The sequence below is a fragment of the Branchiostoma belcheri genome, unplaced genomic scaffold (assembly GCF_001625305.1).
Source record: "Branchiostoma belcheri isolate BF01 breed outbred unplaced genomic scaffold, Haploidv18h27 scaffold29, whole genome shotgun sequence".
NCBI lineage: Eukaryota > Metazoa > Chordata > Leptocardii > Amphioxiformes > Branchiostomatidae > Branchiostoma > Branchiostoma belcheri.
In genome coordinates, this window is record NW_017803898.1 from 1,449,856 (window position 1) to 1,469,165 (window position 19,310).

At 39.2% G+C, this 19,310-nt stretch overlaps 1 protein-coding gene across 1 annotated transcript in view; it reads right to left on the reverse strand.

Moving 5' to 3' along the window:
* Window positions 1-15,726: 15,726 nt before the first annotated feature.
* The window catches only part of LOC109473091 (glutamate--cysteine ligase catalytic subunit-like), a 9,626-nt gene continuing 6,042 nt past the window's right edge, over window positions 15,727-19,310 (reverse strand). The window contains exons 11-16 of the mRNA XM_019773001.1: window positions 18,925-19,017; window positions 18,404-18,508; window positions 17,884-17,989; window positions 17,549-17,634; window positions 16,553-16,673; window positions 15,727-16,129 (exon numbers count right to left, since the gene is read on the reverse strand). Coding sequence (XP_019628560.1) covers window positions 15,873-16,129; window positions 16,553-16,673; window positions 17,549-17,634; window positions 17,884-17,989; window positions 18,404-18,508; window positions 18,925-19,017 — 768 coding nt within the window. The 3' untranslated portion in view covers window positions 15,727-15,872. The remainder of the gene's footprint in view (window positions 16,130-16,552; window positions 16,674-17,548; window positions 17,635-17,883; window positions 17,990-18,403; window positions 18,509-18,924; window positions 19,018-19,310) is intronic.

Genomic DNA, 19,310 nt, shown 5'->3' on the forward strand with positions numbered 1-19,310 from the left:
CTCTCTCCCCATCTCTCTTTTCTCTCTCTCTTTTTCTCTCTCTCTCTCTCTCTACAGTTTTTAGTACCACCAATAAATATCTAGAAGCAGCCTATGATACTAAAGAAGCAAACCGACTTTGAAAATACAGTTTCACTGCCCTGAAATCGTTTTGGGTGCCTTTAAAATTATATAACAACAAAACTGTAGAAAAAGTGGTGCCGTAGCTTTCGTTGTTTTAAGCTGGTTTTAAGCTGACAATTCCATCATCACTTGAAAAATACATGTATGGTGAATTCTTCTCTTTTAACAGGGACTAAATGTCAGTGTAGGTACATGGTAAAAGGAGTTTTTTTCTTGTGTTTTAAGTTTGGTTTTGAAACGATTCTGTAATACAGTAAATTTTCCTAATAGTACAACACAATGTTTCTTGCATCATGCTTTTGCAGTGGAGAATTTGCTGCAAAAACACATAGCCAGCAAAACATCCACAAACATTACAATATTTACAGTTAATAGACATTTTCAGTATTTCAATATATCGATTAATGTTACATGTTTATCAAATTCAACCAATTGTAATTGTATTGATTTTTTCACTTAATAATTTATCTTTGGTGCAACTATGTAGATATACAATCTATTACAAAATATTACGCTGTATACATAATAGTGATAGTTCCAGGACACAAAACATTTAAATCAAACTTTACAAACATTATTCACATCAATCAACTTAGCATAGCTTAGCATAGCTTCAAGAACACATTGTGGAATTTTTTTTCTCATTTTTTGTCAGATGTGCTGGCTAATAGCTTTTGTGTAATGTGCAACTGATTTTATAGGTGATATATTTGGTGACGAATAGCCAGTATACATGTAAGAAAGGGGATGTGCAAAATTCCAGCTATCGTGTGTGTACATGTATGTGTATATCATATGTAAAAGAGGGCTGTATGGTGGTATAAAAATCATCATCAGTTGACTGTATTAGTTGGAGTAACTGCCCTTAACAGGGTGATATACATAATGTAGTCACCCTTTTGTTGGCTGATACACGAAATCAAATATGAAATATAGATCATCACATTGCAAGTTGTATAGTATGCATTGAATGTAGCACATAAGCACATATTACTGTGCATGTAACTGTTACAGTACTATATATCATAGAGAACTGTCATTGCAAGGCACTATACAGAGATATCTCAATCTGTCATACTTCATAATTTAGCTACTTTTAATTGATCGAATTAGATAAAGTTTAAAGTTAGATATAACTCTCCTAGTTCTTCCAGGCATCCAATGACTACTACATTCGAAAATTTCAAAACAGTTTCTTCAAAGTTATCAATAATGTGTTGAACACCTGAAATGTGCATATTAGTTACATGTACCTTCAGTTGGTGATAACTGATACTACATTTAGTAGATCTCTTAAAATTCACCCCTTTCTTAAAAATGGTATGATTAGGGATGAGGGAATGATGATAGTTCACTGAGTGTTCATATGATAATTGTAACTTATGGTTAAGCGACCAATATATGGTAAAGTGACACAATATACATTTGTAACGTCCATGTATTAAATGTCATCATGTGTACATGTAATGGCATGCATTGTATATTTGGTAATGGTCATCTAATGGTGTCTATGTAATGTGTAATAAGTTTTGATTCTGTGGTATGAAAAAGTCAAATTCTACATTATATTACATGAAAGCGAAGGTGTGTATGTGGATGTAGAATACATACATTGATATACATGGTGTTTATAGATTATTCTGTATTGGAATATTTTGTGTTACCGTAGATCTTATAATTATTGCGTTAGGGGGGAAAACTGTGCTTTTACTTAAGTTTTAGGGTTCAGTTTTGTTTGTTTTGCCCTTAATTGAACACGGTAAATTCATTTATGTTTGTATAGGGACATAATTTCTTGGTGGGATTGAAAGGCAGTTTTTCACAGTCAAAACAATTCTGTTATACTCCAGTAATGTAATGGAAACTGCAAAAACATGTATAAAAGTGCTAGACTGGGTGCCATCCTCCGTAGTTTTTGCCCGTTCCCTAATGTCACTGGGCAGCGAGCGAAAACTACAGAGGATGGCACCCATGCTATGAAGCCGCTGCAAACCTGTTTAACATTTGCAGTGAACTTTCAAACACAAAAATAGCAAAGCTGTACATGTGCACGTCTTAAATCATATGCATGTGGATTGAAGTACGAAGAAACAATAGCAGTTCCTTCATAAAAAATACTTTTATCTCAATTAAAAATCTAAGCTGCCAAATATACAAAATCCTCAGGTATGTTTCCGAAGGTTATGGAATGATTTTTCAACTATGCTTTTATAGAAAACTTACATCATTACTAGTTTTTGCAACTTGGATTTGTTGGAATTCACAACAATTTATTGTCTGATTCTTATTATGATCCTTACAGAATCATTGTTGGCCAAACAGAAACAAACATTAACAGTTATGTAAAGTTTGTGCAATGTATCATTTTTAGCTTTTCATAAAAGCATCCCTGGAGAATCAGATGTAAGTAGTAGGAAACACAATTTCAATGTATACGTAGGTTACACAATTTCAATGTATACGTAGAAAGCTTTGTTTCAGAATTAGAACAATTTACATTGTGGCGCGTATACGAAAAACCACACCACTGTTATACCTTGTGTCCATGCAATGTGTATCATTATAATAGCAAATTCACTTGAATACTACTTAAAGATTTTACAAAGTGACATGCGGTGCGTGCAAAATGTTTTTTTTTTGCTTGGAAGTGTCGAAACCTAACATTAAAAATGCGAAGATTCTATAATTCCATATTTAGTTCTCTAAACTGTTGTGGCTGTGTGCCGAACTTTTTTTTTTAAATCAGATTTTTTTCTCCCTTTATGTCAAATAAACTTTGGCCGTGTCTATACGGAACCACCCAAGGCGCGATTCGGGTAACTCACATTCCTCACATCTGGTCCACGTGCCACACACACATGTGAAACCGTGTCCGAACACAATACGCTTGAGCTACATTTATTGCTGTTTGATGATAACACGCAAGGCGGCGTGTTATTAATGTCAGAGGTCAACGACCTGCTTGCTGATGCCCCCCTCCCAGCGTATCTCGGCCGAATGCGGACGTGGTCCCGCCAGAGGCGGTGAAGCTCGCCCTCGAACGGACACATTATTTGACCATTACTGCTCTTTAAGTTGGTATTGCATAAAAAAAAAGAAATATCACTCCGTAATCCATGACCAGGCGAAGTCACATTGAAATCACATTGCGTTCAGACGCAAATCGCGATGCGGGGAAAGCGATTCGAAACCACCTATAAAAGTGGCTTGGGATAGAGGCGCTTTCAATGTGATTTCGGAGCGTTCAGATGGAGCCACTTGAAACCGGCTTCGGGGTAAACCACATGTAAACCGCCTTGGGTGGTTCCGTATAGATACGCCCTTTGATGAGAGACTGATTCTGTCATGTGACTTCCTAATTTGCATATTGTAGCTCTTGGTTAACAAACATATTGCTATGAGATTAGTTAATCTATGCAAACAGAACAAGTTGAACGCACATTGTTTGAAAGCTCTAAAAATATCAATTGCTTTCACAACGACCTAAAGAAACAGGTTGATTTTATTTCATGTTGAAGTCAATTGAAGATATAGAGTAAGAAAAAACAATACTAATGGTCCGCCCTTTCTCGGTGAATATGGTGTGATAAAGCCTTGTCATTTGCTATAACTACCGAATGAAGCCACCGAGTGAGCGCAGCGTATTCACCTCGCATTAACCCTTAATTGTGCCCTTCTTCGACACATATAAGTGCCTGGCACCGAAACGGGCCGTCATTGGTCGCCATAAATAGATTACCAACTTCACATTAATTATGCACGGCCGTTCTGCACACCTGTGTAAAAACAAGTTTGGTATGGTCCTTTCAAAATGGCGTTCGTACAACGGAAATACTCTGGGCTGATTTTTTTCAAACTTGCTGGGTACTTTTTAGACGTTTTCGTCGGTAGAATGTCTTAGTAAGTGTGCAGCAGAATGTCTGGGAGTGTTCGCCGAGGATTTGTACCGTTCTGGTGGTGTTTTGAAGAGAAAGTGCGGATTTCCTGACCTGGCAAATTTTGGAGGAGACAAAAATGGTGAGACAGTTGGGAAGAGTAGCATGGTACAGCACGACTTCGCTCATTGTTGCAGGTAAACCAGTACATTGTTTGGCTAACATTATTCTTTGGCAACAAGTACGAACATGTCAAGTTATATTCCGTAATAATAAGAAATGACCTATTTCTGTATTAGGGAGCGGCCGTTCCTATAATTTTATACAGGCTTAAAAAAGTCTTATCAAGTTGCCGCGTTTTCAACAAACATTTTCGATGTGTGGTGCGGTTGGAGAGTATATATAAAATGTATGTGCATGCCTTTTTAGTCAGTTGAGGTTATATTTGTTGAAAGAAATTGTGTATCGACCAAACCTTTTTCTTTTTTTAATATCTCCACGTGGTTCAAAACACATGTTGGAATGTGGCCGTGTACATAATTAGTTACTTTTCCCGCCAAAAAATTGCGTAAACAAGATGGGGGCCTCAAAGCTTCAGGGCGCCGAAATAAATACGGTACAAAACGGTAGCTGAAAACTAGTTATGTCGAGGTGACCATACTTTCGTTTCATTATCATTTGCAATGTGTTGTGTATAATTTAAAAGCTTGCCTTTTTCCCTTTTAGAGCAATTCAGCTAAATAGTAAATGACCAAGCTCACACATTTCTGGCGCAAACACTACAGTTGAGTATGCTTGAAGGTAGCAATTCCTGTTTTCAAAACGTTTTGCGCCGAGTGTTTTTGTATTCCACATAAAGTATATTCCACTAACTTACAGTGGGTGTCACTGGAAGACAGAAGAAAAATGTCCAGACTATGCATGATGTACGTACAAAATGACTAATAAACTGGTGGACGTCCTAATTACTAAGTACCTAATACCAGCCCAGAAGAGAACAAGAAATAGCCATGCCTTCAAGTACCAGAGTTAAACCAAGGATCGAGGTGTTCAAGAATTCATTCTTTCCTGGAACTATCGCAGAGTACTAGTCGCTCTCACCAAGTACAGTAGGGGCATTGTCATTTGATAGCTTTAAACTGGGCACTTTTTAGACGTTTTCGTCGGTAGAATGTCTTAGTAAGTGTGCACTAGAATGTCTGGGAGTGTTCGCCGATGATTTGTACCGTTCTGGTGATGTTTTGAAGAGAAAGTGCGGATTTCCTGACCTGGCGAATTTTGGAGAAGACAAAAATGGCGAGACAGTTGGGAAGAGTAGCGTGGTATAGAGACGACTTCGCTCATTGTTGCAGGTAAACCAGTACATTGTCTGGCTTACATTATTCCTTAGCAACTAGTACGAACATGTCAAGTTATATTCCGTAAGAAATGATCTATTTCTGTATTAGGGAGCGGCCGTTCCTTATTTTATACAGGCTTAGAAAAAGTCTATCAAGTTACCGCGTTTTCAACAACATTTTCAATGTGTGGTGCGCTTGGAGAGTATATATAAAATGTATGTGCATGTCTTTTTAGTCAGTTGTTCAGCGTTTTGAGGTTATATCTGTTGAAAGAAATTGTGTATCGACCAAATCTTTTTCTTTATCTCCACGTGGTTCAAAACACATGTTGGAATGTGGCCGTGTACATAACTAGTTATTTTTTCCCGCCAAAATATTGCGTAAACAAGTTGGGGCCCTCAAAGCTTCAGGTCGCCGAAATGAATACGGTACAAAACGGTTGAAAACTAGTTATGTCAAGGTGACCATACTCTCGTTCTTTATTATCATTTGCAATGTATTATGTATAATTTAAAAGCTTGTTCGTTTCCAATTTAGAGCAATTCAGTAAATAGTAATGACCAAGTCCACGTAATTCTGGCGCAAACACTACAGTTGAGTATGCTTGAAGGTAGCAATTCCTGTTTTCAAAACGTTTTGCGCCGAGTGTTTTCGCATTCAACATAAAGCATATTCCACTTACCTAGATTGGGTGTCACTGGAAGACAGACGAAAAATGTCCAGACTATGCATGATGTACAAAATGGCTAATAAACTGGTGGACGTCCCAATAACTAAGTACCTAATACCAGCCCAGAAGAGAACAAGAAATGGCGATGCCTTCAAGTACCAGAGTTATCAACCAAGGATCGAGGTGTTCAAGAATTCATTCAATCGCAGAGTGGAATTCGCTGTCACCAAGTACAGTAGATAGCTTTAAACAATGTCTAGAGTTAGGTGTAACAAGTCGATCGGTGCAATGTAGCCAGCTGCCGCCGCGCCGCGTGCCCGCGAAGCTGGTGTGTTACGCCGAAAGGTGGTTATACCGGCTATACAGATACAGATTATGTACAGTTTTCGTCGAGGTATGTGTTTGTTTTGAAGTAAAGATATTATATATAAATTTAAGTTGCGTGCGTGTGTGTGTGTGTGTGTGTGTGTGCTTTGCTAGTTTTTAATTTGAGAGAAGTGTTCAACTTATAATGTATGTATGATTAGATGATGGCTGATGCAGTAGTGAGAACTTCTGTCTGAACCTGACAAGACAGATTGGACCAATGATTTGAAGACCGAAGAGGAATATCAGGTGAGAAAAATCTGAATTCTGCATTTTTACCCACAGTTAATTTGAGTTGAGACAAGTGTGTAACTTCTAATGTGATGGCTGATGCAGTAGTGAGGACTTATACTGTCTGAACCTGACAAGACAGATTGGATCACATCAGATGATTTGAAGACTCAAGAGGAATATTAGGTTCCAATTCTTCATTTTACTCCCCATTTACTTGGTATTATTTGAAACAAGTGTGTAACGTTTAATGTCTGCATAGTTAGGCGGCTGCCGACTTATATAGGAGTGAAGACTACTGTCTGAACCTAACAAGAGAAGATTGGACCAGATGATTTAAAGATCGAAGAGGAATGTGAGGTGAGAAAATTCCCAATTATGCATTTTACCTACAACTGTATGGTCTTATTTGAGACAAGTGTCTGTATAGTTAGGTGTCTGCTGACTGATGCAGTAGTGAAGACTATTGTCTGAACCCGACAAGACAGATTGGACCAGACCAGATGATTTGATGACCCAAGAGGAATATCAGGTGAGAAAAATTCCAATTCTGCATTTTAACTACCAATTTACTTGACATTATTTGAGACAAGTGTGTAACTTTTAATGTCTGTACACATTGTAGTTACATGTACTGTAGGTGGCTGCTGACTGATGCAGTACTGGTAGTGGGGACTACTGCCTTTACCTGACAAGACAGACTGGACCAGACCAGATTATTTGAAGACCCAAGAGGAATATCAGGTAAGAAAAATCCCAATTCTGCATTTTACTTACAGCTATTTGATGTTATTTGAGACAAGTGTGTAACTTCAAATGTCCATATAGTTAGGTGGTTGCTGACTGATGCAGTACGTAAACCTGACAAGAGAAGATTGGATCAGACTTGGTGATTTGACGACCGACGATGACTCTCAGGTGAGAATTGTTATTACATGAGTGTAACTTCAAATGGTTGTATAGTTAGGTGGCTGCTGACTGATGCAGTATTGAAGACTACTGTCTGGACCTGACAAGAGAAGATTGGACCAGATCTGGAGATTTAGAGACACAAGAGCAAGATGACAACAACAACATCCACAGGTGAGATAATGATTGCTTTTGAAGATGTGTTTGACTCTAGCACTCTTCCCTTATGTCTTACGCTTTATAAAAACACATCCTTTTATATTATTTTTAGGTGTGTGCTGAGGCTTTCCAGTCTGGGAGAAACCTGTGATGACAGCTCAACAAACCATTTGACTTGAAGGTGCAGAAGGAAATGAAGACAGCAAAGCAGTGAGAGAAGACAGTGGGCACAGTTGTAACTTGTGAGTATGTTTTATATGTTCAGCAGCACACCCAGGCTAATAAATTCCTATCCTATAATCCAATCATCCAGTCTTTAAAGCTTTCGCTGCTTTTGATTGCATAGTATGTCACACTTTTCTAGAGGCTCCTTTTCACATCTTCAAACAATTAGTCTGACAAAAGAGATTACATTGTATAATATCTCCAGTATAACCTCCTTGGTCCTACATTGCACTTTTAGTCATTTGAGATACAGCATGTCACACTTTCTGCACTTTGGAACTTTACAAGCAGCATTTAGCTCCATTCTTACTGTCATAAACTTGTACGTTGTGTGACATAATATCTTGCATTAGTAAAGCCAATTGCTGTTGTCAATGCAGTGACTTTTGTTTCTCTGTCTTCAAGATGCGGACCCGGAGACTGGACTGCAGCAGGAGGAAGAACCAGACTTTTGTAGGCAGGGCTGTGTGAAAGAAGATGGGGAGGAGTGAGTATGGTTTCTTTATTAACACGAGACAACACTCCACATGCACACACTTGCACTCACGTGCACTCACATGTCTCTTTTCTCTTGCACTCACATTTCTTTTTTTTCATTTAACTTTTCTTGTAGCTGGCGACTTCAATTTCATGTTAAGCAACACTGAAAAATTCTTCATATTGTATGGTTGAATGCCAAATTGCCCCTAAATTGTTGCTTCAGACCTTTACACTTAAATTCTCTGGCCGAAAAACTTTGAATCTTAGCCGGCCGCATTAATTCCTTAGTCATCGTATGAATGCCAAATTGCCCCAAAAATTGTCGCTTTAGACCTTTACACTTAAATTCTCCTGCCAAAAAAAGTTCGTATCTTAGCCGGCCGCATAAATGCCTAAGTCATCCACTTCGTATCGTATGAATGCCAAATTGCCCCCCAAATTGTCGCTTTGGACCTTTACACTTAAATTCTCCCACCAAAAATCTTCGTATTACAGCCGGCTGCATTGTTGTCGTCGCCCCCAAAATTGTCGCTTTAGACCTTTCTTTACACTTAAATTCTCCCTCCGAAAAACTTTTCTTTGAATTAATTCCTTGTTCGGTCCATTTTCCCGCCCAAAAAAAAATAGTTGGCACCCTCACCTGGTTAATTAATTGGATTAAGTTTTCCCGCCAAAAAACTTAGTATATGGAGCACTCTAACCTTGAACTTGTGCCCCCCTCCCCACTCTTCCTGCCCACCTCCCACACTTCTTCCACAACTCAGAGTATGTTAGTTACACTGTTCTCTGGACTTCTTCTAACATGTAGTCACCACACATCACTCTGCTACACACACACTTTGTTGATCGAGTGCAGTTTTTCCACCACTTAGACTTTAGAATAATCTCTCGCTCTTCTGGTCGGTCAATTGCACTGGTATACTGATGTGTCGAAGCATCAATGTCTCCGAAAAGACATCCCACGGGGAGTACACTTAGTGCATTGACCGACCAGGAGAGCGAGAGATTATTCTAAAGTCTAAGTGGTGGAAAAACTGCACTCGATCAACAAAGTGTTTGTGTAGCAGAGTGGTGTGTGGTGACTACATGTTCGAAGAAGTCCAGAGAACAGTGTAACTACCATACTCTGTGTGGTGGAAGAAGTGTGGGAGGTGGGCAGGAAGAGTGGGGAGGGGGGCACAAGTTCAAGGTTAGAGTGCTCCATATACTAAGTTTTTTGGCGGGAAAACTTAATCCAATTAATTAACCAGGTGAGGGTGCCAACTATTTTTTTTGGGCGGGAAAATGGACCGAACAAGGAATTAATTCAAAGAAAAGTTTTTCGGAGGGAGAATTTAAGTGTAAAGAAAGGTCTAAAGCGAGAATTTAAGTGTAAAGGTCCAAAGCGACAATTTTGGGGGCAATTTGGCATTCATACGATACGAAGAGCATGACTAAGGAATTAATGCGGCCGGCTAAGATACGAAGTTTTTCGGAGGGAGAATTTAGGTGAAAAGGTCTAAAGCGACAATTTTGGGGGAAATTTGGCATTCATGCGACCGGCTAAGATTCAATGTTTTTTTGCGAGAAAAACGACAATTTTGGGGGCAATTTGGCATTCATACAATATGAAGAGGATAGCAACGTGGAATTCATGCAGTCGAGTTAGATGCGAAGTTTTTCGGAGGGAGAATTTAAGTGTAAATGTCCAAAGCGACAATTTTGGGGGCAATTTGGCATTCATATGATGGCTAAGGAATTAATGCGGCCGGCTAAGATACGAAGTTTTTCGGAGGGAGAATTTAAGTGTAAAGGTCTGAAGCAACAATCTAGAGGCAATTTGGCATTCAACCATACAATATGAAGATTTTTTCAGTGTTGCTTAACATGAAATTGAAGTCGCCGGCTACAATAAACATTAAATGAAGAAAACAGAAATGTGAGTGCAAAAGGAAGGAGAAAGGAGAAATGTGAGTGCAAAAGAAAGGAGAAAGGAGAAATGTGAGTGCAAGTGTGTGCATGTGGAGTGTTGTCTCGTGTTAATAAAGAAACCATACTCACTCCTCCCCATCTTCTTTCACGCAGCCCTGCCTACAAAGGTCTGGTTCTTCCTCCTGCTGCAGTCCAGTCTCCGGGTCCGCATCTTGAAGACAGAGAAACAAAAGTCACTGTATTGACAACAGCAATTGGCCTTACTAATGCAAGATATTATGTCACACAACGTACAAGTTTATGACAGTAATAATGGAGCTAAATGCTGCCTGTAAAGGTCCAAAGCACAGTGCAGAAAGTGTGACATGCTGTATCTCAAATGACTAAAAGTGCAATGTAGGACCAAGGAGGTTATACTGGAGACATACAATGTAATCTCTTTTGTCAGACTAATTGTTTGAAGATGTGAAAAGGAGTCTAGAAACGTGTGACATACTATGCAATTAAAAGCAGTGAAAGCTTTAAAGACGGGATGATTGGATTATAGGATAGGAATTTATTAGCCTGGGTGTGTTGCTGAACATATAAAATATACTTACAAGTTACAACTGTGCCCACTGTCTTCTCTCACTGCTTTGCTGTCTTCATTTCCTTCTGCATCTTCAAGTCAAATGGTTTGTTGAGCTGTCATCACATGTTTCTCCCAGACTGGACAGCTTCAGCACACACCTAAAAACAATATAAAAGGATGAGTTTTTATAAACTGTAAGACATAAAGGAGAGTGCTAGAGTCAAACAGATCTTCAAAAGAAATCATTATCTCACCTGTGGATGTTGTTGTTGTCATCTTGCTCTTGTGTCTCTAAATCACCCGATCTAGTCCAGACATTAGTCTTCAATACTGCATCAGTCAGCAGCCACCTAACTATACAAACATTTTAAGTTACACACTTGTCTCAAATAAAGTAAATAGTAGGTTGAATGCAAAATTCAGATTTTTCTCACCTGCGAGTCATCGTCGGTCTTCAAATCACCTGGTCTGGTCCAGTCTTCTCTTGTCAGGTTTACGAAGAATTCACCACTACTGCATCAGTCAGCAGCCACCTATACGGACATTAGAAGTTACACACTCGTCTCAAATAACATCAAAGAGCTGTATATAAAATGCAGAATTGACATTTTTCTTACCTGATATTCCTCTTGGGTCTTCAAATAATCTGGTCTGATCCAATCTGTCTTGTCAGGTACAGGCAGTAGTCCCCACCACGAGCACTGCATCAGTCAGCAGTCACCTACAGTACATGTAACTGCAATGTGTACAGACATTAAAAATTACACACTTGTCTCAAATAATACCAAGTAACTTGGTAGTTAAAATGCAGAATTGGAATTTTTCTCACCTGATATTCCTCTTGGGTCTTTAAATCATCTGGTCCAATCTTCTCTTGTCAGGTTCAGACAGTAGTCTTCACTCCTATATAAGTCAGCAGCCACCTAACTATGCAGACATTAAACGTTACACACTTGTTTCAAATAATACCAAGTAAATGGTGGGTAAAATGAAGAATTGGAACCTGATATTCCTCTTAAGTCTTCAAATCATCTGATGTGATCCAATCTGTCTTGTCAGGTTCAGACAGTATAAGTCCTCACTACCTCATCAGCCATCACATTAGAAGTTACACACTTGTCTCAACTCAAATTAACTGCAGGTGAAATGCAGAATTCAGATTTTTCTCAACTGATATTCCTCTTCGGTCTTTAAATCATTGGTCCAATGTGTCTTGTCAGGTTCAGACAGAAGTTCTCACTACTGCATCAACCATCATCTAACCATACATACATTGTAGGTTGAACACTTCTCGAAAATTAAAAACTAGCAAAGCACACACACACAGACACTCCTTAAATCCATATATAATATCTTTACTTTAAAACAAACACATACCTCGACGAAAACTGTACATAATCTGTATTTGTATAGCTGTATTTGTATAATCTGTATAGCCGGTATAACCACCTTTCGGCGTGACACACCAGCTTCGCAGGCACGCGGCGCGGCGGCAGCTCCACTCTGCAATAGTTCTAGGAAAGAATGAATTCTTGAACACCTCAATCCTTGCTTGGAACTCTGGTACTTGAAGGCATGGCTATTTCTTGTTCTCTTCTGGGCTGGTATTAGGTTCTTAGCTATTCGGACGTCCACCAGTTTATTAGTCATTTTGTACATCATTCATAGTCTGGACATTTTTCTTTTGTCTTCCAGTGACACCCACTGTAAGTTATATGCTTTATGTGGAATACGAGAACACTCGGCGCAAAATGTTTTGAAAACAGGAATTGCTACCTTCAAGCATACTCAACTGTAGTGTTTGCGCCAGAAATACGCGGGCTTGGTCATTACTATTTACTGAATTGCTCTAAAATGGAAACGGACAAGCTTTTAAATTATACATAATACATTGCAAATGATAATGAAGAACGAAAGTATGGTCACCTCAACATACTAGTAACTAGTTTTCAACCGTTTTGTATCGTATCCATTTCGGCGTCCTGAAGCTTTGATGCCCCAATCTTGTTTACGCAATTTTTGGCGGGAAAAATAACTAATTATGTACACGGCCACATTCCAACATGTGTTTTGAACCACGTGGAGATAAAGAAAAAGGTTTGGTCGATACACAATTTCTTTCAACAAATATAACCTCAAAACGCTGACCATCTGACTAAAAAGACATGCACATACATTTTATATATACTCTCCAAGCGCACCACACATTGAAAATGTTGTTGAAAACGCGGTAACTTGATAAGAATTTTTTTAAGCCTGTATAAAATTAGGAACGGTCGCTCCCTAATACAGAAATAGATAATTTCTTCCGGAATATAACTTGACATGTTCGTACTAGTTGCTAAGGAATAATGTCAGCCAAACAATGTACTGGTTTACCTGCAACAATGAGCGAAGTCGTCTCTATACCACGCTACTCTTCCTGTCTCGCCATTTTTGTCTTCTCCAAAATTCGCTAGGTCATGAAATTCGCACTTTCTCTTCAAAACATCACCAGAACGGTACAAATCCTCGGCGAACACTCCCAGACATTCTGCTGCACACTTATAAGACATTCTAGTTTCTACCAACGAAAACGTCTAAAAGTACCCAGTTTAAATCTATCTAATGACAATGCCCCTACTGTACTTAGTGACAGCGAATTCCACTCTGCGATAGTTCTAGGAAAGAATGAATTCTTAAACAGTTACACCTCGATCCTTGGTTGATAACTCTGGTACTTGAAGGCATGGCTATTTCTTGTTCTCTTCTTTGCTGGTATTAGGTACTTAGTAATTGGGACGTCCACTAGTTCATTAGTCATTTTGTACATCATGCATAGTCTGGACATTTTTTTCTGTCTTCCAGTGACACCCACTGTAAGTTAGTGGAATATGCTTTATGTGGAATACGAAAACACTCGGCGCAAAATGTTTTGAAAACAGGAATTGCTACCTTCAAGCATACTCAATTGTAGTGTTTGCGCCAAAAATACCTGGGCTTGGTCATTACTATTTACTGAATTGCTCTAAAATGGAAACGGACAAGCTTTTAAATTATACATAATACATTGCAAATGATAATGAAGAACGAAAGTATGGTCACCTCGACATAACTAGTTTTCAACCGTTTTGTACCGTATTCATTTCGGCGCCCTGAAGCTTTGAGGCCCCCATCTTGTTTACGCAATTTTTGGCGGGAAAATAACTAATTATGTACACGGCCACATTCCAACATGTGTTTTGAACCACGTGGAGATAAAGAAAAAGGTTTGGTCGATACACAATTTCTTTCAACAAATATAACCTCAAAACGCTGAACAACTGACTACAAAGACATGCACATACATTTTATATATACTCTCCAAGCGCACCACACATTGAAAATGTTGTTGAAAACGCGGTAACTTGATAAACTTTTTCTAAGCCTGTGTAAAATTAGGAACGGTCGCTCCCTAATACAGAAATAGATAATTTCTTCCGGAATATAACTTGACATGTTCGCACTAGTTGCTAAGGAATAATGTCAGCCAAACAATGTACTGGTTTACCTGCAACAATGAGCGAAGTCGTCTCTATACCACGCTACTATTCCCAACTGTCTCGCCATTTTTGTCTTCTCCAAAATTCGCCAGGTCAGGAAATCCGCACTTTCTCTTCAAAACATCACCAGAACGGTACAAATCCTGGGCGAACACTCCCAAACATTCTGCTGCACACTTACTAAGACATTCTACCGACGAAAACGTCTAAAAAGTACCCAGCAAGTTTGAAAAAATCAGCCCAGAGTATTTCCGTCGTACAAAAGCGCCATTTTGAAAGGACCATACCAAACTTGTTTTTACACAGGTGTGCAGAACGGCCGTGCATAATTAATGTAAAGTTGGTAATCTAATTATGACGACCAATGACGGCCCGTTTCGGTGACAGGCACTTATATGTGTCGAAGAAGGATGATTATATTTAAGGTTTAATGACCCGCCCCGAGGTGAATATGGTGTGACCCTAACCTCGTTCGCTGCGCTCACTGGGTGGCTTTATTCGGTGGTTATAGCAACTGACAAGGCTTTATCATACCATATTCACCGAGAAAGGGCGGGCCATTTTAGACAATCATACAAATGTACGCAAGAAGAGAAGACAAAGGGTAATACACCAGGCATATATAATTTTCATTCTTTCATTCATTTTAACTACTGCCTTAAATTTGGCAAACATGAACAATAAGATAGCAAAAAAATGATAATATCAATACTAAAATGAAGCCTGCTCTCTTACATATATGTATATACATGATGCTCACATGATGCCCAAATGTCAGTCAAATACAAATGAGTCACCTTATGGAATGAACTACCACCAGCCCTAAAGATGTCTACCTTGTCTTTTCTGTCATCATCTGATAACCCAACCTAGCCCCTGTAGTAGTTTCACATTGTGTTCTTTTTTATTTTAACTTATACCAATTATTATTATCATTTTTGCACTGTATTTTATTATATCCTACATTACCTTACTTCATTGTCATTAATTTATACCGTATATTACTTGATTATCCTTATTGTTTTATTTCCATATTCTATTGTATTATTTCCATTCATTGATTATATTCAATTTTGTATAGTTTAAGGTGACCACCTGGCCAAAGTGACCACCTGGCCAACGCGACCGCGACCGCCCTGAGTTAGGTCCGCTCAAGGCCCGATACCTGCCCATGGTGACCACATCATTTTCGATCATATTGATTATTAATGATAACTAATGAGAAATCATGGAGAAGTCAGCCAGTTTGCATCGACGGATGGACGATGTTTTTCTTCGACGTAAATTGTCGACGTAAGTGACATGTGTCACCCTCCCCACATGCATTCACCACAAAACTTACAGCATTTGACATTAAAACATCTCGACTTGGAAACCATTTAAGTCTCATTCATGCTGTGATGCGACCCTCTTCATGGAGACCACCTGTCCAAGGCGACCACTTTTCTTTGGTCCCCTGGGTGGCCGGCTTAGACAGGTTTGACTGTACTTCTAAATCAAAACATCGATGTCAGCCTTGCCGGGAGTTTCTTTCCTTAACTTCTTTTGACCCTCAGAAGACAGGGAGACTTTAGAGCGCGTACGAGGCGTTCCGAAGAGCTCCGGACACGCCCGAACACCCTTCGTGATCTCGTCGGCAACCTTCGTGAGGTCGTAGGTGATTTCCTCGGAAACGACGGAGTCAGATTTGTATTTCGGATGATTCTGGACGAAGGAGCGAATCCAACGAGCTGTCGTCATCAGTTCACCTAAAAATACAAAAAAGTACATTAAAGAGATTTAAAAGTTTATTTTGTAAGTTTGTGTCTAACGGATAATTGCAAGCACGTGGGCTTGGGAAGAATGCTGGCATTGCGCTAGTCTGAACCAGGCTTCGGGAGGCGTTTGGAAAGAGTAGAAATGGTAAAATACTGAAATAGAGAGATAACATGTCATACGTCAAGGGAGTTGGTCTGCTAAAAAGTAGTTTGCAAACTTTAGTCTCTAGCGGACCAACGTCTACTGTTGGCAGCCTCTTCTGAAGCCTGGTAGAGGCTAGTCATGATGCACGCAAATGTTCAAATTCTTGGGAACACACACACACAGACACACACGTGTGTGTGTGAGTGTCTGTGTGTGTGCGTGCGCGCGCGCGCGTGTGTGTGTGTGTGTGTACCCAATGTTGTCCATACCTGATGCCCTTTTCTGGATGAGCCTGAGATACTGCTGTACAGAACACCTGGTGTCCACATCGATGTCGACTGTCTCCAGGTAGGAGTTCATCAGAGACACAAGACCCTGGAAACCGCCCGCCTGCACAGAGGGAGTCAAAAAAATATACATGACCGTTTAGCTGTCAAAACCATGATCATATTTACTCAAGTGCATTTCTGAAGTAGTTAAGCACCAAGGACAGGCCCACATCATGATACAGCAAGACCCTGGTAACCGCCCGACATGAGGGGAGACAACATTTACATGACTGTGTAGCTGTCAAAACCATTATTCCATTAATTGCAGTGTACATGTATTTCTGAAGTAGTTCAGCTCCAAGGCCAGGCCTACACCAGAACCTGGAATTCGGAAGGGTTACATCTTATACTTAGTGTGTACTAGTCATATACCTGGAACTACTAATATTAAGCTGATGAATTAAAACGCCAAGAACAGTTTACAAATCAAGAATTACTATGTAAGGGGCCATAAAGAAGAAGGGATCTCATCACACAAGGATATAAATGTATGTCCATACATGTCACTACAACCTCCGCAGGGGAAGTCGGCACCAGTCAATGAGAAGTAAAAGCAAAAGACATTCAATGTCCTTCATACCACGAGCTTTGAGACTCTACTACAGTAACGACACTCAGTTGTAACGACTCTATGCCACGAATATTTACATGAGCTGTTTAGGCTACGGTTGTAAAGGGTCTTCTCACGATTGTATCGACTGCCACTTAACGTACTGAGACTCCCCCAGATATTTAGTTGACTAAGCTTATATAACTACATGTTGTTTAACTACTGCTCTTGATGTGATTTTAAATTTGTTGTATAATGATTTTAGAATTGTACTTGTTTTAAAAATTCAGTCAAAGTCTATTATTCCATTGACTGTAAATAAGCATGCAATTCAGCCGTCAGGCTGCAATATGCTTTTCTAAATAAACCAATATGATATGTCTGACCTTGCCATTGATAATCTCGTTGATTGTCATCTTGGTGTACTCCTTATCATCTTCCTTCCACCCACCGTTACACTGGCTGTCGGACCCTGAAAAGTAAAAATATATTTGTTAAAAAATAAAGTACAGACATAAAATGGTTTATCTACTTCAGTGTAAACAAGTTTACACACATTTGCAGCATCAACCCTGAATTGGTAGTACATCACTGTGTATTGTCAGGCGACAGTCCGACTAAAAAGCAAAGTCAGAATCACATGCACACATTATTACATTATTATATGCACGCGTGTACTCTTATACTAATATGCTGAACCTGTATCTGTAGATCATTTTACCTGCTGCAAGTCCAGACTTATATGGAGGCAGAACCTCCTTCCTGAACCAGAACAGCCCCTGTCTGACAGCGTCTCGCTTCTGAGCCTCCTGCATGTTCTCATCAACCTGGTGGGGCATAAACAACATTTCTACATTTAAAGTATTTGAAATATGTCAAAAAAGGAAAAAATAAAACATTTGAAACCGCACAAATTTTATAGAAACAAATGTAAACCTAGAATTTCGTAGAGAGGGTAAATTTTGACAAGAAAATGTGGTATTAATATGTATAATGTTTACCTTTACAAGGTCTGTTTATTCTTACTCAAACACACTCATATACATGTACGTACTAGTATATGGTGCCCAGCCCCTCCAATGCTATCCTGCAACTTACTACATAATGTAACCCAACACCACAGACCCTAAGGTGTCTGTTATAGTTACCATGGTGACAGACGTCCGGTTTAGGTCATTGACCTTATCTGTTCTGTTTCCCTCAACACGACTACTTTGTAATTTAGACAAAAGAAGACCTACCTTGGACATGGGGATGAGGAAGTTGAGGTTGTAGAACAAGATGACCCTTGTCAAGAGAACAATGAACACCACATACGCCGCGTTCTCAAAATCTGTCAGCTGTATCTGTGAAACAAGAAAAAATATTTCAGATTTTTGGGAAGTATTTTGGGGGTTTGTGACCTTCAGGGTCACCCCATTTCCTGTGTCTGACTTTTTCACACGTATGATGTGTTCATAAAATCTGTTAACTGCACCTGTAGAAAAAGCAAAAAGATTTCAGACATCAGGAAAGTATTTTTTTTTTGGGGGGGGGGAGCCGTGATATGCTATGATTGCTATTTATTAATTGCCTTTTAGAAGTAGAGAGTGTTTAAAGGAGTTACATTTTTCTACATTTAGCTGCTATGGACGACACCAAAAGTTTTTCATTGACTTCAATTCAACTCAATTTCAACACTTTATTACTTTGTGAACTATGACTGTTTGGAGCATGTATAATATTAGAGTATGGCAGTCTACTGCAATACTAGTATACTAACCTCCATTGGCCTAAACTCTACACGCCAGCCGATAGTAGAGTTGGGAGGAGGCGGTTTGAATCTCAGCGGCTGCCAGTTTGTAGTCTGAATGGCCTGGAAAAAATATCAGAACATATCAGAATATTTCAAAATATTTCTTCATTTTCGAATAAAGAATATTATGATGATTTACTACAGCTAATGGATACGATAAGGTTGATTCAACTTACTACATTAAAGAATGACAAAAAAATTGACTTTTACTAGAATCCTGTTTTACTACCCTGAATCTCTTTGAGTCCCCCAAATTTTCGTGTCTCTGATGTCACGTTCCAAGAGTAGACGGGTCCATTCCGTGAACAAGGTCAGCCGAAAATTTGGGAGAAAGAGAGGGGGAGAGAGAGGGG